The 12686-nt window shown below is 34.3% G+C and overlaps 2 protein-coding genes across 3 annotated transcripts; one reads left to right on the top strand and one right to left on the bottom strand.

The window, feature by feature from the left end:
• Positions 1 to 1509: 1509 nt before the first annotated feature.
• Positions 1510 to 11014, top strand: LOC127952504 (cell death-inducing p53-target protein 1-like). Of its 2 annotated transcripts, none has more exons than XM_052551001.1 (5): positions 1510 to 1663; positions 4849 to 5002; positions 5884 to 6054; positions 6596 to 6866; positions 7957 to 11014. In XM_052551001.1, exons 2-5 carry the CDS (start codon positions 4918 to 4920, stop codon positions 8066 to 8068), a joined length of 639 nt encoding a protein of 212 aa, XP_052406961.1. In that variant the 5' UTR covers positions 1510 to 1663; positions 4849 to 4917; the 3' UTR covers positions 8069 to 11014. The 2 variants fall into 2 exon arrangements, with proteins under 2 accessions (XP_052406961.1, XP_052406952.1); XM_052550992.1 differs by having other exon boundaries at positions 5881 to 6054.
• Positions 11012 to 12618, bottom strand: LOC127952522 (DNA-directed RNA polymerase III subunit RPC10-like). The gene is made up of 3 exons (XM_052551049.1): positions 12349 to 12618; positions 11578 to 11665; positions 11012 to 11431 (listed from the first exon to the last, which is right to left on the bottom strand). The coding sequence occupies exons 1-3, from the start codon at positions 12457 to 12459 to the stop codon at positions 11304 to 11306; spliced, it is 327 nt and encodes a 108-aa protein (XP_052407009.1). The 5' UTR covers positions 12460 to 12618; the 3' UTR covers positions 11012 to 11303.
• Positions 12619 to 12686: the final 68 nt, after the last annotated feature.

Genomic DNA, 12686 nt, shown 5'->3' with positions numbered 1-12686 from the left:
ACTCAAGCACTAGCTCAACTTTCTTTTTCTACTGGGCATCACTTTGGTCAACCTACATTGTGCTTAATAGTGATATATAAATAAAATTGACATTGACAATGAACAACTCACAAAACACAAAAGAAACCCTTAAAATGTTGAAGAACTTACAGATCTCTAAAGATCTCAGCAGAGGAGGATTAAACAACTCCACAAACAGCATTACCAGCTTCATTAACTTGATTTCTTTCATAACAATTTCTTATTGAGAATTAACAGAGGTTTAGATATTGAACTTCTTTTATAAAGTTTGATGTTACCAAATGATGATGGAAATCAGTTGTTGCTTTGGTTCGGCTCTTCACCCTTGACTTTCTCACATAAGTTTTTTTCTTTTGCTGCTTCAGCTGTTTTTAGAACACTTTTGTTTTGGCAAAAAAGCAGGTGAAACTAAAATTTGGCTAGTGGTTGTTTTAGATTCTGACCTGGCTGTGTATGTAATATTATACATTTATTTTACTTGGCTATGATGTTTTAAAAGCTTTTGCAACTAGTGTGTAGTGCAAGAGTGTGAATCTCAACAATGGTGACAAAATATTCAGATAAACAGATCAGCTCTGAACACCACAAAACAACCAGAAAAAAGGATTTTGTTTATTTTCAGGTTGAGATTCATGCAGTGATTCTTGATGTTTCTGTGCATCTACAATACATAGCTCACAGCATTTTCTTCATATTAACTTAAAGCTGAACATCAATAACAAAAACAATATGCTATAATGTCACAAAACAAAATTATATATATATAAACAATCACACCAAGGCTAGTATCTTAGTAAGTTATTCTTAATGACCAGCAATACTTGATCAGATTTTATTTATACAGTGAAAGTGTTTGATCATAACAATTCATGAAATACCTGCAATATGGGAACCATTGGGTTGAAGGTCCAAATTGCAGTTTCAAAAATATTTGTTTTAACTGTACATGTGTGTAAGTTTTGTGAGCAGGCAGCCACAAATGCACACGTACAGCCATACACTGTAATCAGGACAGTAATGTATTTTTGGCATTAAAAAATATATATGATTAAAATATATATAATATAATATAATATATAATATATTTGATATATGAAAAATAAATTTTCGGCTAAAATAACTAAAATAACTAACTAAAATAAATAATAATAAATATTAAATAACTAAAATAAATAAAACCTAAAATAACTAACTAATAAATAAATTAAGAAATGTTCTAAATGCAATGCTCTTTGAAGGTTAGTGTTTGGTTATATACATAAACCCTGAAAATAATTATTAGGAAATATTCTTTATGGATTTTCTTTATCATCGACTAAAAAAGCCGTAACTTACCTCTAACTACGACGAAGGCTTAATATATGTGAATATTAAATAGGTAATGCTGACGTTGCGTGGTAACCGTGAAAAAGCGTCCTCTCAGGCAACCTCATTAATAATAATTATCCAAGCCTTCGTCATAGTAGGAGATGCAACTCACCAGTGGGATTCACATACTCCTCCCATCTCCCATGTTTACGTCAAATCCTTCCCAGCAGCGGATGTTGTTGGAAAAGGGGTGCTACAAACGTCAACGTATGAGTTAGAAACCATCGAAAAGTTCACAGAGCTGATATTTCCATCATCACCGAGGATACAGAAGGTAACGGCTCGTTGCCAGAATATAACCGGCTCTGTGGTTCTGTGCGCCGGTAGCGTAGCTGCAGCCGTCAGGCCTCTGCTCGCGCGTTATTTACAAGTATGACCGAGGGAATTTAATTACTATCGTTTATCGTCTGTGAAACGGTTTTCGTTTGTAAATTTGTTCGTGGCTTTTTTAACAGATATCCTTCGCTACCATGTTAATATGAATAAAGGACAGTGAGACATCTTAGCTAGCCAGGCTTGTTGTTGCTTACTGCGATGAATGAAGATTGCATGTATGCAATAGAGCTGGACATGGTCATTCTACACTTGTGTGCTATTTTTGGGGTTAGTGTAGAGACCGGGGCTTATTTTAGCCAGAGTAACCGTAACTAGATTTTCCTTCCATTGATGATGAGGCCAGTAACTATTGACACAAATGGCAATTTGCTTGCTGGTTCTTTGTGATGGTAAATCACAGTAAAAGTTGAGTAACAGTGAAGGTTAGGGTGGTCTTATGCAATCAGTGCTCGCGGAGATGAAGCAGGTTGGATAATCACTGATCTCTGTTTGAGCCATCATCTACTCCAGAAAGCACCAGAATAACCCAGGGCTTCTGTGGGACTTAAAAAGTTTTAGTTTTCCCTTCCACTATATATGCTAAGGCAAAAAAGCGAGTCTTATATGTGAGCAGAAAGTCTTAAATTCAAGCCATTAAATAATGCATGCATGCATAAAAAAAATCTTCCACAGTAGTTTGATTTGTTTTATATTGCAAATATTTAAACATCCTTAAATCAAGATACATTCACATGAGATGCAAACTGAAAAAATGAAAAAAATGAAGTGAGTTTGTGCTTAAAACCAGAAAAAAAAAAACAACAACTTTGAAGCGTTGCTAATACAAGACATTTACATTAGATTGCAATTTTCTTGGTCTTAAAAGAACTTAATTAACTTACATAAAAAAGTAAAATATGTGGAACTGCAGATGTTTTCCTATTTGTAGAATAATAATTTGATAGGAATGCAATGTAATACAAACTTTAATTTCATTCATTCAGGAGGTTTTCCCTCAGGATGTTTTCCTTCAGGACAGAACACAGAATGACTGCTAATAAATCTATCCATTTGAAACTAGTTTGGCAAAGTTTACCCAACATTGGGTTACACTGACTCAGCGCTGGGTAGGTGTGTGAGAGGGTTTCTTCATTTGTATTCAGAGTAAATATGACCCAGCACTTAAAAATAACACAATAAAATGACCCAACAGGCTTTTTTTAGTGTATGCGGTGTTAATGTTTGTAATCAATAGGAAGGCCATCAACTGGTTTGTATCAGATCTGTTTTTTTTAAAATTGAAGTTGAAATACCCTAATCACATGAGAGAAATGCATCAGTTATGTTAACATAATTTGTGTTTATTGAGAGCACATTCTGTGTAATCCATTTCCAGTGTCTCAAGTATGGGATGTGAACTGAGCAGCAAATCACTCTCATAAACCAACAGGCGTTAGGTTCACACAACATTTATATGCTCCACATAAAGTATGCCTTTGTTTTTGCATTTCCTGCTTCATCCCCAGTGGCTGGTGGCAATCATTCCAAGAAAATGCAAATTTGATCATTTCTGTTATATCACCTGCTGAGTCACGAAAGGGGACACACCTACAGTATTAACATAGTGTCTATACTTCGATTTGGGTTTCAAATGAGATGCTGTTTTCACCACCATGATCTTGTTTCTCATTTGCATTTATTTTTCCTAAAATGAAACTAAATGACACATATTCCACATAAAGCAGTCATCGTGTGACATCTAGTTAGTCTTGACCTACATATCAGAGTTTCCAAGAATACTGTGCCATTGTTTTTCCTACTATAAATGTTATTACTTTGAATTCTCAAAGGCCCAAACTATACTTACACCCAAGATGCTGAAGATCGCATCTTATTTTGTAACATTGCTTTGTATCCAAGTTACTTATTTTATTTGTCTGCTTTTGTTTTATATCTCTAGCTTTCATAGCTGTCTGGTACAAGAATCTTGATACGTTGAACTAACTAGGTAATTTTTAACCGACAGAGAGAACGATGCACCTCACCACTCAGGCACATGTTATTATGAGGGTTATGCATTATATACTACTGTTCAAAAGTTTGAGGTTGGTAAGATTAAAAAAAATAGTTATGAAAGAAATAATTCATATGTGTCCTTTTTTTTTCTTCACCAAGGCTGCTTTTATTTTATCAAAATATTGTGAATATTATTATTTTCCATTTTGAAATATTTTTATTTAATTCTTATTTATACCTGTGATGTCAAAGCTGATTTTTAGCAGTCATTAATCTAGTCCTCAGTGTCACATGATCCTTCAGAAATCATTCTAATATGCCGATTTGCTGATCAGTTAACAGTTCTTATTATTATTATCAATGCTAAAAACACTTTTGCTGCTTAATATGTTTGCAGAAACTGTGAGACTTTTTTTTTTGCAGGATTCCTTCACTCATAGAAAGTTTAAAAGAACAGCATATATTTGAAATAGATATAATTCACACACACACACACACACACACATATATATACACAGTGTAAATGAATGTTATTATTATTTTCACTGTTAAAAATGTTTGTTCTGCTCAATTGTTCGGTTGATTTGTTTTCAGGGTACTGTAATGTCTTGTAACATCATACATGTCTTTACTGTCACTTTTGGTCAATATAATTTGTCCTTGCTGAATAAAAGGTTTAATTACTTTAAAAAAAAAAAAAAAAACTACTGACCCCCAAACCTTTTATAATTATATTTTATTTTGAATGGTTTATCATATAGTATATTGATGTAGCTTGTACATCTGACTCAAAGATGATCATAGACAGTCTTGCAGAACAGTTTTTTATTTCATAACCTGTATTATTATTTATTTAGGATACAGATCTGTATCGATGAGGCACATGGCTTGACCAACTGACCCTTATTAGTCTAAAGGGCAAACAAAATCTGTGTTCGTAAGGGCAGATCATTCATGATTATGGACACTTTGGTTTTATTTGTGGTCTCAGGGGAATGTAGGCAGTGAGTCTCTGTAAATATGTGGATGTGCTTCAAATGCCTCGGCAACAGTAGTCAGGGATAGCACTATCACATTACAGTGTTTGGGTACTGAACCATGCGTGTGGCCTGTTTGTGTTCCCCTCAGAAACACTGCTTGAACATCAGCACAGTGTGAGGAGAGCTCCCATCTCTGGCCTCCTTCCAGGGAACCAACATGTCCAGTGACCCCCCTCCTCCATACCCCGGGGGCCCGAGTGCCCCATTTCTTGGGGAGAAAAATGGACAACCTTCAGTTCCTGGTAAATTCCTTGATATTTTTCTGATCTCTATTAACATAAAATAAATAGTTTTTAAACCTACTTTGAAGACAGTCTCACAGTATGTAAATACAGTGTTATGTTTCCCTTAAAGGGATAATTTACCCACAAATTAAAATCATTAATTCATTAATAAAAGTCATTAATTACTTGTGGTTTTAAACCCATACGACCTTTGTTCATCTTCTGAACACAAATTAAGATATTTTTGATGAAATCCGAGAGCTTTCTGACCCTCCACAGCCTATATATATATATATATATATATATATATATTGGGCGTTCGTTGGGGTTTTCCCTCTTCTCCTCGCTTTCCTTCACTTTTAAATAGCTTATAAATGCTTGTGCGCATTTTACTTTCACTAGCTAATAAAATGGGGTCAGCTGCTTGGATGGAAATCAACAAAAAAGTACAAACAACAAACTCACTTAAAAAGTTACTCACTTTATCTTTTGTTAAAAAAAAATAAACAAATAAAAATACACCATGCTATAGACCTAATATAAAATAAATAGCATACACAGAAATTTTATAAAAAAAACTACAAAATTTTTGAATAATACAAATACAAGTTATATAAATGATTCTGCTATATTTTAACCAATCTTTTTAGTGACATTTAAACTAATTTATACTTTAAACCCATGACGTTTGTCACATACAATCTTTCACTTAAATTGTTATGCTGATATAGTCATTTCTAAGGAAAACTTTATTTTAAAAAACAATGCAAAATAATTAATACAGTCATTTCACTAGTGGTCAAAGATGTTTGGACACCACTGCATGTTTAAAATTAATTATGAGCAGATCACATCTCACCAGTTCTTTTATTTAACATAAAGCTGTGTTTCCTCAGCAGCCAGTGCTCCAGTAACGACAGGACCTCCACATGGGTATCCACTGCCTCCAGAATATGGACCTCCACCTTATGAAGCCACACTTCAGCCTGGCTTTGTTCCTCCGCATGTCCCAGGAGAAGGTCACATGCCTAAACCTGTGCATATGTCAATGCCCATGCCTCATCCTCACGGTGAGTGTGCCTTCCTAACTGACACACTATTGCATCAGCAGTCATTCGGAAACATTAGCATTTCAGAAAGAAGAGCAACTTACAAAATAAATCAAAACCTGTTTCACTTTTTAAAATACACATTCTGGTCAAAAAATGGTTGATTGGTGAACATTAATCAGTATAATTTTTTTGTGTGTGTTTGTAATCTACCATTGATATTTAATAACTCGCTCCGAACTGAATTCTTGCAAAGGAATAGTTCAGGCATAAATAAATATACTGGCATAATTTACTCACCAACATGTAATTCCAAACCTGTATGACTTTCTTTCTTCTGTCTAACACAAAAAAATATATTTTGAAGAACCAAACAGTTTTGGTTCCCATTGACTTCCATAGTATTTTTTGCCCATACTATGGACATCAATGGGGCCTGAGACCATATGAACATTCGTCAAAATATCTTTTTTTGTGTGTTACATGGAAGATGGATACAAGCTACATTGTCCACAAGATCTATTGTGTGCAGGGATCTTTAAGATTCATTCATGTGCTGCAGGTGTTTACTATGCTCCACCTGGACACTTTCCTCATCCGATAGCCGAGCACTATGGCCCGGGGCCCAGTCACTTTGCTCCAGGTCACACAGCCACAGTTCTCGCCCCTCCTGGTGCCACCACCACCACCGTGACTGTTCTACAGGGGGAGATGTTCCAAGCGGCTCCAGTGCAGACGGTTTGTCCACACTGCCAGCAACCCATCGTCACCCGCATCAGGCACGACATCGGCTTCACAAATACTCTTATCTGTATGTTCTGCTTCTTTGTGGGGTAAGTGAGCCGTGGAACTCAGCAGCACAATGTGATCTGATATGACCTCTGCAGGGTTATTATAGATATATTTGAAAACCAAATCACAACCATAAGAAATATATGTACTTAATTTTTGCATTGACTTAGCATTCCTCATTTTCATTTAGTGTAACTTAATTTCCTAAAATAACTAAAACCGAAATGAAAAAAAAAGATAGCTATATTAAAAAAACTGACAAAAGCAAAATAAAATTACTATATATATATATATATATATATATATATATATATATATATATATATATATATATATATATATATATATATATATATATATATCATCTTTTTGTTATGTTTTTTTCTTAATCTTGGATTTTGTTGAATTTAGCAGACATACATTTTCCTAAGAAATAATAATAAAAGGTTACGATGAAGCTTTTTTTCTTCATTATGATTTCAGGACAGTTGCATCACCCTGGCATTTGTAATTTATTTTAAACAAGTTTTTGAAAGAAGGCTTTTATGTTCACCATGTCTGCATTTATTTGATCAAAGTAAAGTATTGCAATATTGCAATTTAAAATGTCTGTTTTCAGTTTGAATATATTTTAAAATGTAGTTTGTTTCTGTGATGCTAGGCTGAATTTTCAGCATCATTAGTCCAGTCACATGATCCTTCAGAAATCAGTCTAATATTCTGATTTGCTGCTCAAGAAAAATTTCTCATGATTATCAATGTTAGAAACCATTCATATTTTTTTTTGTGTTAACCGTGATAAGTGCAGTTCAAAAGAACAGAAGTTATTTGAATTAGAAATCTTTTGTAACATTGTAAAAGTCTTTACTTTCACCTTTGATCAATTTAATCCATCCTTGCTGGATAAAAAGTGTTAATTTCTTTTTAAAAATCAAACTGACTCCAAACATGTCAATAGTGATGTAAATTAAGTTTGGCACAGAAATATTTAAGTTTTCAAAATAAAAGAGATGTATTCAGGTCATTGCGTGCATGAATTGCATTTTTAATTTAGTTTTGAATAAATTAATTCATAATGAGCCCTATGATACCTCTTAGAGATTCCTTCTGACTTTTGTCTTTGTTTTGCAGTTGTGATCTAGGTTGCTGCTTGATCCCCTGTTTCATGGATGACCTCAAGGATGTGACACACACTTGCCCAAACTGCAAGGGCTATATTTACACATATAAGCGCATATGCTAACAGTTTATCCCATCAGCAATCATGCTGTGTCCTCGTTCTGGTGGGTGTAGACGACCCGTTTTCATTTCCCTCTGTTCTCTGTGGTCATTTTGCCAACATATATATCATTTTGTACAGGCACTTGACATAGTTACTGATGTCTCTAAAATTAAGCAGAGGTTATTAGCAATCATTGAAGGATGGGTACGTTTTATATGATGCATGATTGACATTTACATTGTGTCATCCAAGCACTGTTTTTTTTTAGTAGTGCTAAGTGTGTACATTTAGAGAATATGTGAAAACATTAACCTTGAAAAGCTCATCTGTGAATATTAGTGTGTAGCGAAACTACATGAAGTTCACTGCAGGGTCAGTATTGTTGGATTGTAGGATTATTATTTTATGCATTATTGTTTAAAGTCTTAGATGGCTGGGTCTGAGACTTTTGAAGTTCTGGGGTAACGTGATTGCTTTTACATGTGAAAATGTCTCTATAGTTGGCATGATATGCAAATGTTATGGAAATTGTTTTCTTTCTCTTTTGTTTTCAATTTCTTAGATTTGTTGATAAGATTCAATTCCTGTTGATTTGAGATATGCTTATCAGTGTAACATGCATTGTTGTATAGATGTCATTTTAGATGAAGGATTTCTGTTGATAAAGGGATCTGTATGTCCATGTAAATAACATTTGATAATTTAGAGATGCTAAATAGCTTTCATTAAAGCTCATGGTGTTTTAAAGGAATAGTTCACCCAGAAATGAAAATTTGGTGAAAATATACTCACTCTCAGGCCATTCAAGATGTAGATGGGTTTGTTTCTTCATTGGATTCAACAGATTTAGAGAAATTTAGCAGTGAATGGCTGCCGTCCGAACGAGAGTCCAAACAGATGATAGAAACATCACAATAATTCACAAGTAATGTGAGTAATCTACAAACTGTGTTTGTAAAAAAAAAAAAAATCAAGACATTTTTAACTTCAAACCATTGCTTCCAGAAATAAATTAGAATCCATAATTCATATTGCTTTACCCAACTGTTCCTTTAATATGGGATGCAGTGATGCTAGGGACATATTTGTGGAATTCAACCAATATACATTTTATTTTAGAACTTTGAATCAAAATTATAGCTAAGGTGTTTTTCAAACAACTATACTAGCTGTTCTGTCTTGTCAGTAAGCTGTTTGAGACTTCTGTAAACTATCATCTTTTATTCAGGTCATTATTTTTATTTCTACTTGATGTAGTGAAGTTGTCTTCAAAAAGGGAATACATTTTTGGTAAAGGCTGTTCTGCTTTGCTGTTGGAGCTCACCAGCATGATGAAGGTGGCTGTATGACAACACTCTAATCTTGCCTAGTGCTCTATTGGGCCATATGTGCCCTCACGCTGGGCTGGTTGCTGAACTGGGCTTCATAACTCAAAGCAGATTAACCCTTCGCTTATTAATACTGTGTGCAACAGGCCACAGGGATTTAAAGGATGATTGTCCTGATCTTCCTTTTGTGTGTGTGTGTGTTTGTCTGGTCAGATTGTGATTGTGATTTGAATGGAATTATCCAAAGATTTTCCTTTATTTGGTTAGGGCTATTTCTGAATAGCTAAATATTTTCTATAAATTTTGTTCTTTTCAGAAATGTGATTTACTGCTGAAATTAGTACGAAGGCTACAGCAGCAGCAGTGCTTAGACACTATATCTCAATATTGAGACGTCTGTTTTTTCATCTTTTGTTTAAAACTACACTTAGTAAGCTTTGGCCTTGTATCGGTTTAAAAAAAGAAAAGAAACCTGCATGCGTCTCGCGGAATAACACATTGTTTTGGTTGTGCTTCGGCTCTGCTCCTCTAAAGTGGATGAATGTAGTTTGACGCACTGCTGTATCGGTGAGCGGGGTTTCTTTGGTTTTTCTATAGCGAATACCGTTTTGAATGATCCATGGCCATTTTCTCTTGTTCGTTTTGACAACAAAGTTTCAGCTTCTTGCTTCTCTCACAACATAAACGCGAAGATATTTTTCTGTACTGTATATGGATATATGCAATTTCCCGCAAAATTCGTCCCGACACCTCTAAAATATAAATGATTATTATAGGGTGATCAAGTTGTTTTGGGTAAATAACCGACATGGTTTGCACTCTTTAGTAATACACACACACACACACACACACACACATATATATATATATATATATATATATATATATATATATTTTCTTTCTTATTAAGAGGTTACATAGTGTAATTTCAAAAGAAGATTCAGTTAATTCTTTTTACCTGTTAGACAATCTGCCAACATTATAGCTATTTCACAATCAGACTTTACGTACTTTTCCATTGTACTATTTAACACAAAAGAAACATGTAGCAATCTGTCTGTAAATAGATATAAACCTGGTGTCTCATTGTATATTATCTTTTTAATCAGATCTGTCCAGTGAACACTGACATTGGCTCTATATTCCATATGCAGTCATTACAGAAATAACTTTAGCCACATTCAGTTCTGATTTCAAAATATCCAGCAGAAATCCCAATGTACTATTTTCTGACTGAAAAAATTACTTAATCCTATCTGCCATAATTTCATTCCCTCACCCATGACTTGTAATATAATTAAGATACCTCTCCATCATCTGCAAAAACTACATGTCTGTTATAATCTCCAGTAAATATGTATGCATGATGGGATTTTACTTGCACAATCCTGTCTGGCTCCCTTTAATTTAATATGCTCTTGACTACGTAGGTCTACTTGCTTTGTGAAGTGACTTGATGCTGTTGCAGACAATAGATGTCAAGCTTGTGTTACATGAATGCAGCTGTAGATAGATGCCTTGAGAATAGTATATGGCACTTCACCAGATGCCATGCTCAACTCAAGTCTTAATTAAATGTGTATGTAAAACAAAACGTATGGACTCATTATTTGAACAAATAAAAAGATAAACTGTGTTATATATGAGAAGTTGTTTTTTTACTTGCACACGCACGCACAAACACACACACAGTCATCATGCCAGAACAACCAAGCTGTAAATTATGTAGTTACTGTCATAATGATGCATTCACATTTCATAATAGTGAAAATAAAGTAGTTGATGAATAAATGGTGTCTGGTTTTTAATCCAAATAAAAGCCACCATTTTGGCTCCAAGAAATAAATATAAAATCTTCTGATGAAAACCGTATATTCTATTATGAGGACATATTCTGAGCCTCAAAGTCAGAAACCGAGGTCTCTGATTTAATCTCTCCAACGATGCCCACATTGTATATTGCAGCACTTGTAGAAGGTTGTCATTGGTTCATCGGCAGATCTAGTCTGAATCTGCATAAAGTAGGCCCTTGGGTGCTCACATTTTGGACAAGGTTCTTTAAAGAAAAAATGAGAAAGTGTTACACCTCAAAACAAATCTAGAAGGATTACAAATGTTAATTTAAAGCCACCAGAATGTATCGTCAAATATTCATTAGGCATACAAGTAGTGTTTTTATTGCACTAGGATACACTGTTTTACCTGGAGTGGAATCCACATTTTCCCAAGCAGCAGAGCCCCCGAGAACATCATCAACCTCCTTCAGCTTGGGGTACTTCCTGTTATTCACCTGCCAAAATAATCAATAGTTAGATCAGATATATGTGTGTTTTATGTTGACAGAGTCTCAAAAACTAGTGACAGCATTTTTGGTCAATGTTCTAATTGAGGAGTCCTTTCTCTCCTATATCATTCCAAAGACTGCTTTGTAGTGCATGTGAATGTAATCCAGACATACTACATCGTGTTGTGATTGTCATTTAATCTTGTACTCTTTTTCATATCGCATAGTACATATTAGGGACGTAACGTTATGTATATTCAGATACAGCAACTAAATAAAAAAATATCACATTATTTCTCCAGCGTTCGAATAAACTCATATATGATATAAAATAACAAAAAAATGAAATTTTTTCCATTTGAATGGAAAATGTACATTGTTTAATTCGAATGTGGTGTGCTATATCGTCATAATGTGAATAAACATTAATCGTAAATATTCGAATCAATCGAATCGAATGTCCACATATTAACGTTACATATGTTGGAAGCGAACAATAATTTTATCCCACGTAACAGTTATCTTAATCGAAGGTTCACGTCATCAGATATGCTGGCATCATAATGTCCTATCATTTCATCTTCAACGTATTTTAATGCGTTCCATTCAAAACACAGCACGGGTTATCACGTATTTTAATGAAACGTATTTTAATAAAAAGTGTATAACTGTTATTAGTAACTCATTACCTTCCTGGTGATGTTGTGCACATATGGACATGTATTACACGCGAATCTGAAGCATTTCTGCCCCTCTTCCACGATTAACACATTCCCACAGGTTGGACAAAACAGCAGCATTTTCAAGCGGTTATATATAATACTGAATACTAAATACTGTTATTTTATGATGCAACCAAAGTTGGTGTTTACACACATTCTCGCTACAGGAAACACATGGCGGTGGGTGAATGTTCCTCAGTATTCTGAGCTCGGCAAGAAACGAAATATTAACGCGAATAAACATTAATTATTGGCCATATAATAGTCTTATATATACTTAGACATGTCAGAAAATATATAAATGT

Source organism: Carassius gibelio, chromosome A3 (genome assembly GCF_023724105.1).
Source record: "Carassius gibelio isolate Cgi1373 ecotype wild population from Czech Republic chromosome A3, carGib1.2-hapl.c, whole genome shotgun sequence".
Lineage (NCBI taxonomy): Eukaryota > Metazoa > Chordata > Actinopteri > Cypriniformes > Cyprinidae > Carassius > Carassius gibelio.
Note: the sequence above shows the minus strand (reverse complement) of the source record. Positions and strands in the feature narration are given on the sequence as shown.